Below are 19301 nucleotides of genomic sequence, written 5' to 3'. Positions count from 1 at the left end.
AATGATATGCAACTGTAACTCACCATGAATTTAATGTTAGTTAATAGCTTACACATTTAATTGTTTGTGTGTTTAACTGATTGCTGCATCATTTGTATAAATATTAATTTTCTTTTTTTTAATTTAAATTATACATATATAAATATTTATTATTGTTTCTGGGATTCATTATCCAACACGATTCAGTTTTTTCTGCAGGCTTATTGAAAACAGCAATGAGAGCAATGATTTGATACACTACGGGGATTTAATGACTTGATTTGGGTTTCAGTATCTGAATTTATATCTCAAATAAGCACAGCTTCCTAACAACGTAACAAAACCAGCAAATGATTGAGGATCCTTTGAGTGAAAGACATCGGATCCCTGTTAGCAGCCAGAAACCTGCTGACTGAACCAGAACAGAGACTGGAAAATCTCAGGAGAAGTGTAATTGCTCAGCATTTCATTATGGCACTCAGCAGAGTCTTTGTCATTGAATTTGTCCAATCTTAATTAAAATGTTGCTTCCGTTTCTGGCTTGCATCGTGAAATCAGGTTAGAGGCAGATTAAAGGATGTTTTACTGCCCGCTGGTGGAGATAAATTAAAAAAGCTTTACGCGTTCAGATGATCTGAGGGTCAGATTTCGAAAGGCTGCCGCAGAAGTATCTACTGCCACCTAGTGGACAAAGCTTAAAACTGCAGATTTTTCTAAAGTAACTTCTGGGGGTCAAACAAAAAGGAGAAACCATTTGAAGTCATTTTAACCTTTGCAATCAGTTTATTTGCTAAACAAATTTGTACTGAGCAACTCTCTTAAACATTGTGATAGAAATTTTGTCCATCAACGAGAGGTTTTCCTTTGTTTTATGAATCTCATCATTAATGCAACATACCTGAAAAATATTGATAAAGCTTAAGAATTTTCAACCAATCAATGCCAATTTCAGCAATTTAACTCTTTTTTATATATTTTAGATCTCTCCATAGCAAGCACACACATTTTCTGAAATATTTCCTTACTTGGCAGTTCTAATAATTACCTCACTTTTGTTATTCCATTATTTAGAGAAGAGTTGAGAAAAGTGCTTAGATTTGGCGCCACTTGTTTTAACCAAGTCATATAAAAATAAAAAATGGCAGGAAAACTAATACTGAACCATTTTTAGAATTTGGCCAAAATCTTAAATAGTCATTGAAAAATATATGATTTCTTTTTCCCTTCTCCATCGCAGATATGTATGTACATTGGGAGTTTTTTGGTAAATGAAAAAAAATATTTTCACATAATGGAAGGCAGACAAGCGTGACACTTTGAAGGAATTTTAACACCAAGAAAGAGAATAAAAATAATTGAATCTAAGAAATAGTTTCAAATTGTAATATAGGGTAAACTTAGAAACAAGACGGATTGCTTTATTAAGTTTAAAGGCACATTGAAAACACAAATGTATTACATTTGATTAAAAATGAAGTAAAGGGACTTATAAAATATCCAAGAACTTATCACTGCATAAATAACCCCCCAAAAAAACATGAGTAAAAAAGTGTAAAGGACGAAAAGTGAAAACAGGTAAACTTTCCACCTTTCTACTGTTCTCTTTGCGAAAAGCCGTCCTTGCGTGACTTCATTCGCCCGCCGTAACGTCCGCCACATTCTTTGAATGAATCATGCATTTCTGTGGGCTGTTCATCCATGGATGCTACTCCTTCTGCCTCACTGGATTGGATTCTGCCCTGTAATGTTTGCGTAGAGTTCAGACAGGGGCGGAAAAATCTGAAAGAGCCGGTTTGGCCTGCAGGACAGACAGCATGTCCCTGTCGTGTCCACCCCCTGTTGTCCCACCAGCCGTTGTGCTTCCTTCACCTGCATACCTGTGAACAAAACCATCACGGTTGAAACTCCACCCAGCCCCAAAAAAACACTAAACAAGAAATTCCAGTTGGACAAACTTGTAAGCGATATTTTTCATGTACATTAGTGTACATGAAAAATACAGTTTTCCTTGTTTAGTCTTCAAACTCTGCAGAAAGTAAAAAGTAAATCGAAGATCAGTACGCATAGTCAACGTTTTGCATGAAAATGAAAGAGCAAGAAACACAACCCACTGTGGTAAACCATTAAAAAGCAAATCAAAGAAAGGTTACAAAATAATGAGGAAGTGTAGACGAATCTAAACAGCAGCAGAGAATAAAACTGACAGGCTACAATAGGATGAATTTCACCCTAACTTATAACCAAAACCAAATTTTTGAGCATTGCGTATTGGAAGATTTTGCAGTGACATTGGTAAACACTTAAATGATGACTTCAGTGATGGTGTCTCTGCTCTTCTATCTGTGCTTCTATCACTCTGTGACCTTTAGTATTTTGGCTGGTGTAATTTGTATCCAGCATTATCATCCGCTGCTTTGTCCAGAAACTCTGTCCAACTGGCTAAATTACTAAATATTACATTAGCAGGAAAAATGCAACTTTTGGAAAAAACAATTATTGCACCCCAAGCAGTCCTGTCAGGCAAAGGACTCATGCTGGGGGAGTCATATTCTTCAGGGAAGCTGAAGGCAAAAGGATGGAGTTAAATTAAGTAAGAACAAAAGCTCAGAGGCTGGAAAAAACTTTAAACAAAGCAGCGCTACAGTGACATGGTTTCGATCGAGGCATATCTCTGTATTAGAATGGTATTTTCAGAGTTTAAACTTAAATCTAATATACACACAGGAGAGGGGGGAGGGGGGATCAAAGATGGAGTCTATGTGACTTTATTTGAGTGTTAACTTTATGAAAATATATAATTTTTCGGGGGCTGGGCTAAGTCCCCACTGTTAGAGGATCCCGTTTTCTTTTAAGCACCATTAAAAAAAAACCCAGAGTGAGCCTTCATTTAATTTGATGTGGTAATTATGTGTTATAATTGAAATCCGACAGTCACACGCGCCACTGAAGGTGTCGTGTCAGTCCACCCACATCATCTGATTCTCATTTCCTGGTTTGTGTCATCACTTGTAGTTTTTTTTTTCCTTTCGTTTCTTTTTAACCGGATGAAACCTCAGGATTAGAGAAATAATCGCGCAATAATAATAATAATAATAATAATAATAATAATAATAATAATAATAATAATCTGAATGGCGCCCATGAATACAGATGGAGAGGGCAGAACAATAGAAAAAACACAGATGGATTAAAAAAAAAAAAAAGAAGCTGATCTGAAAACAACCTGCCTGTAGGTGGATGTGCTCGCTAGAGGACACGATGAACGATGATGACGATGGTGGTGATTCCCTCCGCCCCCCACCCCCACCTTTTGTGGGTGGATCCGTCCACGTAATGCTAAACTCACCCTCGCGTTTGCTTTTCCTGCTTCCTTCAGCCGCGGCGCATCAGCAGTAAAGGGAGCCGCAGCTCGGAGATGTCCCTGACACTCTCGGCGGACAGGAGAGGAAACCCCCGCACTTTGAGCTCCCCTGGACGGTTCGGAAAGCAGCGGAGGGACTGCCCTTCTTCTCGGTGAAAGCGTCTTTGTGCAGGCAGAAGGATGAACATTCATACGCGGGTGAAGAGCAGGAGGACCGAGCATCACCTCGGAGCGGAGAGGGACCACTTTGACAAGCAGCAGGTAAAAAAACAACACACGGACAAGGAGAGTGCAGGGCTTTTATCAGGCAGTGGAGTGGAAACCTGCGGGTTTTTCTTTTTTTTTTTTAAAGGCTTTCTGCGTTGCTTACCGCATAGGCCACATTTACAGCCAACAATTTAAGTCAGAAAATAAAGCTTTAATTAGAAAACCAGGTGTACCGAAGGCCTCACAGCTTCACCACGCACATTTAAACCTGAAACACAAAAATTCAACCTTTTATTATTTAATTTAAATTACCTGCAACAATTTAGAGATGTCGTCATTCACTTTCCAGCACTGGATTTAGCCCAAATGTATTTGTTTCAGTAGGGGGAAAAAAAAAAACTCTACAAAGTGAGTTCTGTGCAGTGGCGCCACCAAGGGGGGCTGAGCGGAGGCATTTACCACCTCAAGAAATTTGCTCATGCTCCCAGACCTTTACCATATTATGTTGCCAGTACGGGTTTACAAAAGGAGAGTTCACGTTTTAGAAAGGTGCAATATTTATTTATCCTTATGTCATTTTTTTCTGTACTTCATAGTATGCTATTTTAACTTGAAAATGTTTGATGCCTCTTCCTGTTTTAAATCAAACTTGGTAATTTCCTCAAGAACCTGCTGTAAGGAATCATTTACTTGTCTCATGCAATTTGGTGGAAGATTTTATTTTATTTTTTTTACTAATTTCTTTTTGGAATGTTTATAAAAGCTTAAAAACTAGATATCTTGATTTATATTTTCATTGGTTAGTGCTAAAAATTAGTGTTAAAATGCTAAAATAAAGTTTACGATGCATTCTTTTTAGATATGAACATACAGTATTGTATTTATTAATGTAGTAATGTATCACTGTCGGTATTCAGATGTCTAATTAGTCAGGAAGCATCTAATAAGTCGCTGAATTTTATGCTTGTATGGCGATATCATAAAGAAACTCCTGAAATATCATTGATTTCTGAATTTTAGTTTTGTTATACAAGCCCAGTGGCACCAGTTGCCCCATCAGATCACCTCTCTGGAGATGGTCCAGGCTCTGAGATGTCTGATGATAATTTAATCTTAATTTAGATCTTAACAAAGACTGGAAGTAATTTTAAACACATTTTGCTGAACCTGTTATAAAAATACACAATAAAGTATTAATCTCTTTAAAACAGAGTTATTTTTTTTTAATTAAATTACTAAATAGATAATCACAAGGGACTGCATACACATTTATGTACTTATATTAAGAGTATGCTTGTTTCAGTGCTTGCTTAATGGAACCAATAATATAAATATGGGAATTAGCTGCAACATGTTTAGCTGTAGGTTTCCTGCTCCAAAACTTACATGTGTGGAAAAAAACCATTTTCTGTTTACAATGAAGATGTAATTTGGAGAAGTTCACTATGTGAGCTCATACTGTAGGTATTTTAATAGAATATTTTCACAATACAGATTTATTCACATTGGTTTGTTGACACAGATTAAGTCAAAACATTTTATATAAACCCACGAAACTAGCATGTTCAAGATTTGTTAAACTGTGTTGGATATTTGTTTTTTGGACAATATTTGTGAATTAACTTCAACTTTGTCCTTAAATCAGAGACTGAAAGTGAGTTTCAGGTCTGAGGAGTCACACCATTCATTCCTCTCCGAATCCAGTCCTTCCAGTTTGACCACCTTTCTTCCATTACAAACATTTTGTCCTTTTTCTCTCTCTCTTTCTCTCTCTTGCTCCTTCTCGTTTTTTTTAAAGCCTTGTTCTTCGATTAATAAATTAAGTCTACGTAAACTGATTATTGTGATATTCCTTTTAAAATAGGTGCATTTAGCTTGAACTCCACCTTGAATGGTTACATTCTTTAACCAGTAAGTCATACTGGGAGCTACAGTGCATCTTACTCCCCAGTGCGAGAGAAACACGAGATTCAGACGAGGATCAGTAACCAAACAAGCAGCTCTCTGGGTGTTCAGATTCTCCAGTATTTTGGGATCTGAAACAGACTTTGCTTTGATAAGCGTGCACCACAGTCGGTGTTTTATTTGCCTGTGAAGTGCATCCAGAGTGGAGGAGCCGTGGTGTTTAAACTATTAGACGTCTGGTCTCTGGAAATGAGCATAAACTCATTGAACATGCATTGCACTTTTAGTGCTAAAAGCTCTCGGTCAAAACGAAACTAATGAGACTCATAAGTCCTGCAGCTGGTACGTGTGACTGTTTCTAAATGTCTGTCTGTTGTGTAATCAAAGACGTAGATTGTGAAAGTGATTCAAACCTGCTGCACAGGTGGATGAGGAGACGCTGCCTGTCACCTTTACCTGATGAGGCCACTTTAGCTTCATGTATGTGGCTGCACCACGTAAAAGAGTCGCATCTAGTTCTGATGTGGTTGTAACTCTTAACTCTTGCTACTCGGCTGACTAAATTTAAACATTTATTTGATTATTTGTTGACAATATTTTTAGTGATTTTTGCAGAAAATTGGTGCGCACATGCAGTTTGCAACAGAGTCCAGGGAAAGGCTCACCTTTTGTCCCATTGGTTTAATTATAAGGAAGACGTAACTCTTTCTGAGAAAAAAGCTTCACTTCTTTAAATCACATTTTAACCTAAGAACATTCTTGGAGTCCCTCATAGGTTTGCCTTTTGAGATTTCTTTGCATTGGATCTGTTTGTACCTCTGAAGCTTCTCCTCTTTTCCGCATTTCGTCACATTACAACAACAAATTTCAATACATCAAAACACCTTGACAACATTCATGAACAAACAGGTTCATGAAGGCTGAAAGCCACATAAGGGACGAAGTAGACGTGTGAACCCTTTGACCTACCTGTAATCACTTTGAACACACCACTCCCTCAGCGAAACATGGTAGTGGCTGCATCATCCTGTGAGAAACAGGGAAGCTGGTTGGAGTTGATGGAGCTCTAAACTTTAGACAGAAGTGGATTTTTGCTTTCCAGCAGGATAACAATCCTTGATCTACAGTCAGAGCTGCAATTGATAGTCTGGACTTCAAAAATGCCTTAAGCTGAGAGCTGTTTGCAAAGAACAATGGGCAAATCTTTAAGTCTGTAGAGGAGGGAGAACTTGCTGCTGTAAGTGCAGTGAACGACGGTTCTGCTAAGAGTTTAATCACAAATACTGAATGCAAAGGCACACTCCGCTAATCAGATTTTTATTTGCAAAGGTTTATGGAGGTTTGAATATTTTTTATAAGCTCCTGTATGTTTCAGGTCCAGTGTCTACATGCAGGTAGTCGATTAACTCCAATGATCAAATGTGTTGGAGAAGGATGCATCTAGAAGTCGTTTAGTAATGGCTTTTGAGGAGAACTGCTGGACGTCACTGCATTAGTTCAAACTTGAAGCATAACAGAACCTCAGGTTCAATTCAAAAGCACTTTACTAATCCCAGAGGGAAATTAAATGTTACGTCATATTGTTGTTACAGTTTTCCTTAAGGAGTTGCTGTAGATGCTGTGGGTAGTAAGGATCTCCTGTAGTGGTCTGTGTTACATTTTCACCGAAGAAGCCTCTGATCACAGTCTGATGAAGAGGATGCTCAGGGTTGTTTGTAATTTTCTTGATTTTTATAAGGAATCCTACTTTGCACGACAATCTCCAGAACCAGCCTCCTTTATCAGGATGTTCAGTCTTTTTAAGTTCTCTGTGCAGACATGGGAGGATGTTTTTGCTTTGTGCTTCCTGCGTATCAATGAATCACACAACAACCCTCTTTTACACTTAGTGGTTAAAACAAGACCAATTTGTTCTTATTGCAAATGGTTGTCCAGCTTGTGAGACACAGAGGTGGAACAGATGAAACACGCAGCACCGCGCGAGGTCGTCGTATATCCGCTGAGCTAATTACTCATCTAAGTTGACACCTAAAGGAGTCACAGAGTAGATTTGAGTGTAAAGAGGAGAACATGATGCTTGAATAATTGTTTCCATTTGAGTTGGAGAAGATGATTTGGAGATGACGGCAGAAAAGTTTAGTTTAGCTGTTAGTAAAACGGAAATTACCACTGGACTTATTCCAGTAGAGAAGAGATGACATTTGTCCATCATTTTCTTTGAATTGGCAGTTATTGAATTTGATTGTTGAAATAACCCATTTACCTTGAGTTTAAACAGCTGTTGTAGTCGTAGACTAGAAATAAGCAGGTAGTTTTCCTTCGGCTGTAGTTTTCCATGGTGGTAACATGTCGAATAAGGTTTGTTGTGTACATATGTTGTTTGAAATGTCTTCAGTTACAGAAAGAGGAGAAATGAATTGCTTTGAGTTAATAGTGAAGTTTAATTGTCACTTCATTTGAATGTATTTCCTGAGCAACAGGAAAATGAAGCACTTGCATAATACCCTGACTTTATCAGATTACTCACCTTTGAAGCAAACAAATGTTTAAAAACCCCTGACTGTACTGATTTTACCTTGTAGCTCATATGTAAATTAAACTGAAGTCACAGAAACTCCTCTGCCACTCATTACTCTGGCTCCTGTCGTATCTCCTTTTGATTTTGACCTCAGTGCCAAGGTGAGCTGCCGCTCACACAGTCCTGCTTGTGTTTGTGTATCTGTACTGTAGTGTTTGCCTTCCCTCACTGCTGTTGCCTGAGCAAGCACCCATGTGGGAAAGCAGCAGGAGGGGGATGGGAGTCCTGAAGGGTAAACTTAGCCACTGAGTGGGAGCTAACGCTGAATGAAACGCACAGTGGTTAATGGGACAGATGGATTGTTCTGAGATGTCTCGTCAGCATTCGTCATCCTCCTGTTACAGCTTCCTATCGATGTGTCTTTTCTAGAGAAATCTGCAGCATAGGGTTTTTTTTTTGAGGGTGTGCATAAAACTAAAACCAAACGCCCACAGGAAGCTCTGTCAGAGTCAAGTAGTTTTAGCATTGGTACTAAATTCGTCTTCGATTACAACACACTATTGGCACAACAGGTCTTTTATTTTCACTCGCATTCATATCCTAAATGCAGTGTAATTTTACTTTTGTCCCTGAAATCTGTTTAGAGATTTTATTGAATTTATTATATTAGTTTCACATGATCGCCATCGTTGGCTAATTTACTAAAGCGATACAGTGGTCTGGAAGCTACCCAGCCTGAGTTGGGGCCAGTTTTTCTGTGGTTCAGTGTTGAGTTTCAGAAAGAAAATTGACTTTGTTGTCCCTAAAATGCGGTACAAGCACCAGGTTGCGCTGACAATAACACTCTTCTGTGTTGTAGTTGTTGTTGATGGAAGAAAGTGCAAATTTGGCTGGTTTTGGTCTCGGTGAGTTGTTTGAAAATGAAGTCAGAAAATGCACAAAGATGTAGGGAAGTGTTTTATGTGGCTTGAAACGTCTCTGTGGTTCATTCAGGCTGTAATAGAGTGAGAGAGAGCAAGACTTTCAGCAGATGGGAGTGCAGGAAAGAAGCTCTGTATTATCCATTTAAGCTTTCAAACTCTGTTATGGTAAATGCTAGATTTTTAAAATGTAGGCAGTCATTTAAAAATCTGAGTTCAGATAAGACTGTAAAGACTGTGCAGTTTAAAATCTGGCTTCCTTAATCATTTTGTCTTTTGTTTTGATATATTAGTGAAACCCTGTTTTTCTGGTGGTTGCTCATTCACGGGAGAAAATTATGCATCTACCCCTAATGTAAAGAATTACTGCTTCTGTTATCACAATTCTTAAAGAGAAATGAGAATCAATTGCTGATCTGAAATTGATCAGTTCTTCCATTGGATCCTGTCTCCCCTAATTTAATGCAATATGCTTAATTTATTTAGATATAAAAGTAAACTCTATCTAGATAAGATATCATCCTGTCTGTATAGAGTATCAGAGTTATGATTTATGGAAAGCCCCAGCATAAATGTCTAAATACAGTTGGCGTGAACAAATGTAAGGCTATTTATTGCCATTAGAAGTTCAACGAGGGCTTATCAGAAATAATAATGTGCGCTAAATGACCTTTAATGGTGTTCAGGCAGTTTCCACTACAATGTAGAGTAAAAGCTGGTGAAGAGAACAAGACTCGCTTTGTTGGGCTTTGGTCGGGTTCATTGTCTGTGTTGATGGAGAGGAAGTGGAACCACTTCAGTCAGAGAAGGTAGACATGACTCAACTCCGAAAGAAAGAGAGAGACCAAACTATTAAAAGTTAATGAAGAAAATTGGCTTTCTAGGTTGACAGGAAATGCCTTCAGAGACGTATATAATTCTTCAGTACCGCTCCCTTATTGACTAGCCTCCCATTTGTTGATGCACCTCCCAGTTAAAAGGTTGATCTCGCTAATCGGAGCTAATAGCTGTTGAAGTCTGCGACCTTGTCAGGCAGATCCTCTGCAGCTGACTGTTGAATTAAGCAGATAAAGTCCTGCGGTAAGGGCCTTCACCTCGGGGAATTATGTTCGGAGAGAAGCAGTGGAGGTGTAGCTCTGATGCTTTGACTTCATCTCTCAGTGTTTCACATCACAACTTATGGAGACGCTGCTGAAAAGCAGAGATGACCCGGTAAGCAGAGACGCCTTGCATTAAAGAAGCTTACAGTATTTGAGTGCAGAAGCATGTGTGCATGTGCGTGTGCGTGCGTGTGTGTGTGTTTGTGTTACTGCACTAATGCTAGCTGGGATTGGACCTTATGGCGGGCCTGGGTTTTATCCAGGTTGTCCCTCTCTCTCACGTCTCGTCTCTGCTGGTTAAAGAGGGATTTGCCGTCGCTTCAACCAGATGCAGCATTAAGTGTGTGAGCATTACACAGTCTACAGTACCAGCATCTGCAGCTCCTGGTTTCTTAAAGTGTCCAAATTTGACTTGATCGGTTCTGATTGGTGGATTAAATACTGAAAGATCTGATTTTATGTTTTTGCTATTAATTATTTGCATACTAAGACATCCCATCATTTCTGGTCTTATTCTGACTTATTCAATAAAAGATAAAGGTTGTAAATTCATGCTTTGATTTATAAATATTAGTATCAGTTTATTTTCAGTTGATTTCTAAACTACTAGATTAAAAAAAAACTTCTTATTTCATTTTTCACTTTTATATGTTAGATATCAGAAGGTCTGACCTCAAAGAAAAGCAGAAATTGAGTATTGGCTTGAAAAATGTAATCAATGAATCTATAATTTTGATAATTGATTAGAAAACATGTCTTGTGTCACAACCTGGCTCACGAGGACACGACAAAAAGAAACGACAATATTAAGGCAAATTTATGTGTTTTTGTTAGATTAACATACATTTTTAACAAGTAAAAGACCAAACCGAATCAAAGTACAGCAGGATCCAAAACAAGACAAGAGAGAATGAAGACGATAACCAACACAAGGCTTAATTAATTCAGATAAAGCAAAACCAACTAAACAAAAATGCCAATACTGCTTGCTGGAGGGGAAGAACGAGCAGCCACTGGTGTGAGGAACATTGGCTCAGGTGCTCCCAGTCAACAGGTGAATCCAGGCCACACCCACTTCACCTGAGGAACAAAAAGACAATTCATCAGAGGACGATTGGAGAGACAATTATTAAATCCTGAGTTAGTTAATGAAACTAGAATAGAAGAAATGGGAAAATTCAGGTGTAACAGCAGCAACAGATATAAAGGTTCACACACAACAAAACAAAGATTAATAATATACTATACAAGACTATAACATAAAATACTGTGCAATTATTAGAAATAAGCATATTGGACTCGAGTTGAATCACTTTTCTAAAAATGCATATAATTTGCATGTGCAGTGAACAATGAAAAAACAGATTTGAGAAAATGTCGGCTCTACTATCAGAAATCACCGACGTTTAGTCCTAATCATTACAGAACAAATATTGAGTTCAAACCATTAAAGAAATACTAATGTTCCCCTAATTGTACAGTATTTTCAGTCACTTTCCAGCTTTCCACTCACACTCGATGTCCTTTTCCGTCCGTCCGTTCTCACTTTTTTTTGCCGAAAGGAGTCTGAGAGCCTTGCTGCTCAGCAGCCATCTGTTGAGGTTTCTGTGCCAGGCTCTGTGTGCCAGATCGCATCCCCCTATCCAACCCAACCTTCTACCCCGGCTGTCGGCCTTCCTCCCCCAACAAACCCCTCATTGTCACATAAACTTCCATGCTCGCTCCCTTCGCCTGCCCAGTGTAAATGAAGGGGCACGCGGTTCATTTGAGTCAGAAAGAGGCCGGGGGGCTGGGATGGAGTCTTTTATAAACAGATACGTCTTGTTTTGCCCAGAGTGTACCTCCTCTCTTATCTCTTGTCTGACCGTTAATGGTTGGACGGTTGTGTTTACATGGGTTTGACTCCCAGGTCTCTAATGGATTAAAAAGGCTTTTATAAACATGTTGAATTAAAGCTACCACCGCTGATATGAGGGTTAGCAAAGATGAGGATTTCCAACGTGCAAGACCAAAAGACAAGAAACGCAGTCAGATCATTGGCATAAATGTTTGACATCCTATTATAACTCATAAAATGTCCCATTTTCTTTATTTTCTCAAAGAACATCTGAATCTGTCTTTGCAGAGTCTTTAATGATTTCCTGATCCCGCTGACTGTTTTTATTCTGAGCAGCTCGACGTTGGGCTAACATTAGCTTATTTCTTCTATCACTTAATTTCTCATTTCAACATGTTATAAGTTTCAGATAACTGTTTGGACAAAAATTAAAGGAGTTTTTAAGGCGAGTTTTGACGAGAGTTTCATCTGCTCTCTTCTCTGCTGAATGTGAATGTCAACGACTTTTCTGTTAACTAGCTGCTCAAATTGTAGATTCACACCAAACGTAGGATTGCATAAAATCTGACTGTACATCAAACAAAAGGTATCTGTCATTTAGTCAGAAAATACAGATCTGGAGATGATGCTTGAGATCAGGATATTCCTGGGTCAACTTTGTATTAATGTCAGCATAAGATTAGCTGATTAACATCTCTCACGTAAAACATAGACATGCACTAAGGCAGGACTGTAAAGAATTAGCCTTGAGACAGCCAAGTATTGTCATGAAGGACGTGGTTATTTATGATTTAAACATATGATCCTAAAAGAAAACCTTATGGACCCAGTGTTTCTTTTTTTTTCTAATCCAGGATCGTTATTCTGCCCTTTTTTTAAACTATCCAGTCTGTTTCACAGATTTTAGATAAGACTGTTCAGAATACCAGAGCAGTGGAAAAATACATTTATTAAAAACATTTACTTAATTTATTGAGGTATTCCAAGAACTATTCTTGAAACTATAGGTGTTTTTTTTTTAAAATAACTATTTAACTACTCTCTAGTAATTAGCTTTATCCGTTGCAGCACATTTTATCTATATTGTCCTTTCCCATTTGCATTATTTTGTCTTAAAGTGACAGCACACAATGACACATGATTTGAGAACAATTATGTGTTTTAGACTTCCTAAACAAGTTGCATAAAAGTACACAGCGTACTTTGCATACAGCTGAGTGTTTTTTGCTGTTAGCCAGGTATTCATGATAACAAAAAACCTGTAACTAAATAATTTCTAGAGTTTTACTGATAAAAGATGCATTTTTAAAGGATTGTTTGGGGACATTGAATCATCAAACATATTGGTAATATAATAGAATAAAGAGCTTGAGTTCTTCCCCAGCTCTGATTAAAACGTTCTTGGCTTAAACAAGAGGAACAAACCAGTTTCTGAACCTCAGGTTGTATTTAAGTCCAGAAGACTCGCACAGATCCTGCTGATGTGTTCCTGTTGCTGCCTTCCTGCTCGTGTCTCGGCAGTTCCAGTTTTACCTGCTGGACAGGTTGCAGAGCCGCCCGTCTCCCGTCTTTCTGTGATGGCGAGTCACTCAAGTTTATTAATAGCATTGTAGTTACCACCCGTTGATTCAGGGTTTGTCTCTCTTATTAAGAGTTTCCTTTGAATATTTAACACAAGAGCTGTTGAGTTTGACACAACAGCGGTCTGAATATGCTGCCTCTGGCTGTGGTCAACTTTGTATTGATGTCAGCCTAAGATTAGCTGATTAACATCAGCAAGAATAACATTTTACTTCTTCCTTTAGTTATTTTTAGATATTTGTCTGAGCAGTTTTTGTTCTTGCTTGTCAGAACTTGTTTGTTGGTTGGTTTTATGAAAAGCATTTTATATTAATTAGTCACAATAAAGCTAAACGCATAGTGCTTGTCAGTGTGTATTGAGTGGCATTGTTTTTTTTTTTAAACGCCCTTAAACACTCACCAAAAAACAAACGTGCAGCCGTTGCAAGATAAAGTACATGCAACACACTACGTGGCATGTTTGTGAAGAATAAATTTGTTCAAGATCTAATCTAATTTAACTCCTCTCCTTTCAGCTCAGCAGCATCAGCAAAGCCATCAACAACACAGAGACGCCTGTGAAGGAGAAACATGCGCGACGTATCCTTGAAACGGTTTCATTTTTATCAAGGTTGCATCGTGACGAAACATAGTTGGCTTCAGAAAAACCTGTCTCTTGGGTTTGCTCATGTTTAATCTTTGCCTTTTGTCTTAAAATGGATTTTTTTTTTGTTCTGTTGTCTCTTAGCAGTACCAGCAGTAACGCTCATGTTTCGCACCCACCCAGTCAGTGAAATGTAAAATTTGGAAACCAGTTTGCAATTTGCCACATCTATATGTTATTGGTTTCTTTTAGACCATGACTCTTAAACTTGGAATGTATACATTTTTGCAGTACCCATTTTAATGCTGTCTTCAATTAGAACTGGGATCTAAATGCAAAACCACATCCAAGTGGATGATGCTCTCAATTAGAAGTTATAAATCCAGTAGGATCCAACACTCTTCATGTCTAAGTGCTGGATTTTACGCAACTGGATGTGATAGGAGCACCTGAACTGGAATGAGAGAGTGAATACATGTGATAGTACAGTCTTTGTCAAAGGCCCTGTAACAAATTAAATATTTAGAATATTTGTCATTATAGCAAAGAAAAGCACAGAGTAATGGGATGTCATCGTTTTGTCGGCATCATCCAACTCTAGCTTGAAGTGTGATTAAGCTCTCTGTAGTCATCTGAGAAGAAATATTGGACAGTGAATGTTGGGGTGTTTCCTCTTCTGAGCCTCGCAGGTCATTTATTTTAGGAGACGCCAACACAGTCATCACCAATGAAACGCATTTTAATGAAGCAGCAGATTTCAGGTTTTTTTAAATGGTGTGCAGATTGAAAAACTATTTGTTTTTAGTAAGCAGGATTAACCTTGAGAGCTACTATTCTTCTGCAACACACCTGAACTCCCTCATCAGCACAGCATTCATTTCTGAAGGAGCCGTTCATTCGATTCAGGTGTTTTGGAAAATAAATATAATGCAAATATCCTCCCCCAAAAATTTTGTTTTATATTAAATTTGTTGTTTTTGAGAATTGTGACACAGTTGTGTGGTAGTTTGTATTTTCCTTAACAGCATGAACAGGAATCATCTTGGGGACTCACAGGGAGAAGGGAGCCTACACCTTCTGGTCCTACGCTCAGGGCTTCCCTCTGGGCACCAGCTCCATCCTGTGCTGGAAGTTCTGCCATGTGCTGCACAAAATCCTGCGAGACGGCCACCACAATGTAAGGCGACACGCACCGCTTCACCTAATTGTAAACTGTGTGCAGTAAAGGCAAAGCCATTGATTATTCTAATCTTTCTTCTTTGATGGATTTGATTCTTTTTAAACGCAAAGCTTTGTGAAAAATAAAATCGGAGCAGACCTCTCTCTCGGTGAATGTGACATTAGTTGAGCTGTGCATTTAACCTCCGCAGGTTCTTCAGGACTGCATGCGGCATCATGGCTCTCTAGCTGAATATGGGAAACTATGGGTGAGTCTTAGTAACTTTTTTTTCTTAAACTCTTCATGTTTTTAAAGTTTTTTTCTTGTTCTATAATTATTTCCCACTCGTTTCATTTCCAGAGCCACCTCCATGACAAATATGGACAGCTAGTGGCTTTGTATACCAAGCTACTCTGCACAAAGATGGAGTTTCATGTAAAGGTATATGCATCATTGTCACGCTTGTATAAAGCAGAAACTTTATTGTTCTGCTCTGCTTGCTCAGAATAACTCATAAAAAGCACAAGTTGTTTTGGTTGCAGAGTGCTAAACCTCAAGCTTTGCATCTTTGCAGCATACGGAAATCCCTCCAAACCTGGAGGTGAAGGACGAAGTGCTGGAGCGCACTGCGGGGACCGACATTAATAATGTGTGAGTTTAAAAAAAAAAGGTTAACCTCTGATGAAAGTAAGCCCTTTCATATGCCTTGCAGAGTCAGAGCTCCATTGTGCCGTCGTGGGGCCTCCATCCTGAGTGATAAAGATATCGCCTTCTGTCCTGCAGGTTCCAGCTCACCGTGGAGGTGTTCGATTACATGGACGCTGAGCTGAAGCTGGCCGAGACAGGTGATGACTAAAACCCCTCCTACCTTTTTTTTTTTTTTTTTTTTTTCTGAACTGCTTTCTCAGGCAGGAGAAACCTGAGCTGCAGCTGAGGACTGCTGCCTGCAGACATGATCTATTTATGCACAAATAATGGCCTCGATCAAGAAAGGTTAAAGTAAGAAGCTGACGGGCTGCATCTCTTCACACGGACTGGGAACAACTCCATGCGAAACGTGACTGAGCCGACTCGGTTTAGTTTGAACTCCTCTTTACTTGTTTGTTGTTTCACCACTGAGGAAGTGCCTGCACTCAGAGCTCATTAAAGTGATTTCCTCCTGTTTAGCAGTAATGACATGTTCTTCCGAGGCTTGCAGGGCGGAGGCCCAGAATCGCAACACCAGGAATAAATTGGAATGTGCTTGGAATATCGTGTGGATTAAAAAGTGTTTCCAAGCTTTGTAAAGTTTTCAAGTCGGCTGTCTGAGTGTAGCCACGCGTTTTCTGGAGCTAGGATTAAAATGTCTTGGTCCTCAGTGGGAACTTTAGGTGTAACAGTGATAGAAGATTGAGATATGTAGGTTCACACAGTGATAGAAGTATTACTAATGTATGAAAAAAAACAAATTAAGAATAATATTCTGTAGAGTAAGGTCAAAATGACACCCTAAAATACTGAGTAGTTTTGAAAATGGCGGACTCCAATCCAAAGGAATGTGCAACAGAGTGGGATCATTTCTTTAAAATGTGTGTGTATATTTTTTGTGCTGTTAAAAGCAACTCAAGCAGCATGTTTATTATGTTTTTAATAATTAGTGTTACAGTTAAATTATTCATACAGATTAATTTCTTACGGATTTTTTATTTTTTTTTACATTTTTGGCACTTTTGTTCCTCTATATGCAAATTATGCTCTCAGATAATTAACCAAATCCTGCATTGAAAATTAAAACTGAAATACCAAGGGTTAATATTTAACCACTACAGTGTCTCACATTTTAACTAAATCATTACATGTGAAATTTCTTAATTATGTATATTCAGTCACATAATTATCAGGTGCAAATAAAAAATTGTGAACGTATTGATTTATAATGCATATCATTGTTTTGCTTGTCAGTAATTTAAGTTATTAAACATTCATAGTATTTATAACTTCTGTTAAGTACAATTTAAATTTTTTTTCTTCAATTATTTGACATTGTTATCTTCTTGGTGCTTTATTTTAATTTAGCTCACTTTTCAAACAATGCTTCAATTCCTGAACCAAAGTAGTGAAACAGAAATGCAGTGGGCTCATGTTTGGGAAGGTACTGAATCTTAAATGTCCTTGTTTTCTCCTGCAGTCTTGCGACAGCTGAACTCTTCCATCGCCGTCACCAGCCTCACGTCGGGTCAGTGTCGCCTGGCTCCGCTCATCCAGGTCGTCCAGGACTGCAGCCAGCTCTACCACTTTAACGTCAAGCTGCTTTTCAAGCTGCATGCCTGTAAGAACGCCGACTGCTCTGGAAAAATACACGCAGTCGATCTGTATGTGCGCCTAAAAACCTGCATCATGATTCCAGGTCTGCCTGCTGATACCCTACAAGGACACCGTGACCGTTTCCGTGAGCAATTCAACAGGTCAGTGAACGCATCAAGGTTTTTTGTCTTTTCTTTATTCAGTGGCCATCTGTAGCATAACGTTGCTCCACCCAGTTACAATTAAACACACTGAACTCTACTTTCAGTAAATAAAAGTTTGATAAACCAGCACCAGGTTGAGTGTAATTGTGAAGTTGAGGGAGAATGAAACATGGATTTAAAAATTTGGAAAGTTTTCGTGTGCAGTTGTACTCTGCCCCCTGTAGTCTGATGCTTCCAAATAAAATCCAGTCTGTATTATTATTTTCAGAAAGTTTGTGAAACTCCAGTAAAATGCATTGTGAGGTTGTGATGTGGCTAAATCTATATGAAAATAAAAGAATAGTTTTGCAATGGACCACATCCCACACATTGTGTGTTTGTATCAGACTAAATGTATTTTTGTGGCGTTGCTCTTTGTCAGATTGTGCAGATTTGTTCATATTTAACTTGGGAATATGTTTTACCCCATGCAATAACAGAAAAGAACTAGAAATTAAATTGTTGATGGATAATCCTGTGCGTGATGTATTTGTGCATTGTTTGTTTTTGTCTACACAGCCTGAAGAACTTCTTTAACAGAGCTAGAGAGATGGTGTATTTCAAGAGGCTGATCCAGATTCCCCGGCTGCCTGATGTAAGAGAGGAAAAATGGCTGCACTTCTGCTGAGTCACAGTGACATTTTGGGTGTTACAGACTTCGCTGCAAGTCACCTGCTGGTTCTGTGCTGCCCATGCCGTCGTCATTTAAATGAATGCGTTTTCTTCCAGTCTCCACCCAACTTCCTGCATGCAGCAGCGCTGGCCAAACACGTGAAGCTGGTGGTTGTCATCCCCGAGGACGATGATCAGCAAGACGACGATGACGATGAGCCAGAGCCGCTCATCGAGGTCGATACCTCGACCCCCAGCCTGCAGTCTCAGCCTCAGGTGTGTTTCACTAGTCACAGGGGTACGGATGTACGCAGTGTGCTACCTGCTGTCTAAACGTTTTGGTGTTTGTGTTTTATTCAACAGGTGGACATTTTTGATCAGGCGTTTGGACCTCCAAATGGAGGCTTTGATGAGAGGTGAGCTTTTAATTTTTGAACTGATGGTTATGATTTTAATCCCAGCAGAGTGTGACTGGTAGTGGTTTCTGTCTGGCAGGGATCTCCAGATCGAAAGCCTGAAGTCAGAACTTGAGCTGCTAAGAGCAGAGCTGGAGAAAGTCAAAACGGAGGTGAGGATTCTAGAATACCATAATGCTTCAGTGTAGGAATTTATTTTTTCTCTGTGCGTGACTGCAAAAAGGCACAATTATCTACGTGCAAAGGAATCCGGATCATGTGTTTTCCTGGATGCAAATGCCAAATGCCACACCTGACATGAAGAATGTGGCGAGCAGACTCTGAATGTCAGCTGACCGAAGTTGCCTTGTGATGAATTGTTGATGTGTAAAGATTGATTCTGTTTATATTATAATACCTTGCAAAAGTATTCACACCCCTTGAACATTTTCACATTTTGCTGCAGTGCAACCACAAACTGAAATGAGCTTTTGTGTTTGTGTGTGTGTGGGGGGGAGAGGGGTATATGGAAGGCAAAATGGAAAGAAAATGATGCATTGTTTTTTTTTTTTTTTTTTTTTTTTTTTTTTTTAAAAAAAAAAAATTTTATGGTTTTTCTTTAAATATGAAAGCCTCAAAGGGTTTTTTTAAAAAAACT

The 19301-nt window shown here is 38.8% G+C and overlaps 1 protein-coding gene and 1 long non-coding RNA gene across 2 annotated transcripts; one reads left to right on the top strand and one right to left on the bottom strand.

Annotated features, from left to right (window-relative positions):
* Positions 1-748: 748 nt before the first annotated feature.
* Positions 749-3412, bottom strand: LOC106936463 (uncharacterized). The gene is made up of 2 exons (XR_001422139.1): positions 3326-3412; positions 749-1856 (listed from the first exon to the last, which is right to left on the bottom strand). It is a non-coding gene; the product is annotated as an uncharacterized LOC106936463 (long non-coding RNA).
* LOC106936462 (huntingtin-interacting protein 1-related protein-like) lies at positions 3205-18867 on the top strand. Its single transcript, XM_015017505.1, has 13 exons — positions 3205-3601; positions 13924-13987; positions 15026-15168; positions 15362-15418; positions 15511-15591; positions 15725-15801; positions 15934-15995; positions 17318-17458; positions 17537-17594; positions 18156-18231; positions 18366-18524; positions 18612-18664; positions 18744-18867. Exons 1-13 carry the CDS (start codon positions 3521-3523, stop codon positions 18850-18852), a joined length of 1161 nt encoding a protein of 386 aa, XP_014872991.1. The 5' UTR covers positions 3205-3520; the 3' UTR covers positions 18853-18867.
* Positions 18868-19301: the final 434 nt, after the last annotated feature.

The sequence above is a fragment of the Poecilia latipinna genome, unplaced genomic scaffold (genome assembly GCF_001443285.1).
Source record: "Poecilia latipinna isolate Pla-1442-1.1 unplaced genomic scaffold, P_latipinna-1.0 Scaffold2150, whole genome shotgun sequence".
Classification (NCBI taxonomy): domain Eukaryota; kingdom Metazoa; phylum Chordata; class Actinopteri; order Cyprinodontiformes; family Poeciliidae; genus Poecilia; species Poecilia latipinna.
The sequence above is the reverse complement of the archived record's forward strand: the minus strand, read 5'-3'. Positions and strand labels throughout refer to the sequence as shown.

Coding starts and splice junctions, on each gene's coding strand:
- LOC106936462 (XM_015017505.1), top strand. CDS start 3,521: ATGAACATTCATACGCGGGTGAAGAGCAGGAGGACCGAGCATCACCTC. Junction 3,602..13,923: donor ACCACTTTGACAAGCAGCAG/GTAAAAAAACAA, acceptor CTCTCCTTTCAG/CTCAGCAGCATCAGCAAAGC. Junction 15,592..15,724: donor AGATGGAGTTTCATGTAAAG/GTATATGCATCA, acceptor GCATCTTTGCAG/CATACGGAAATCCCTCCAAA.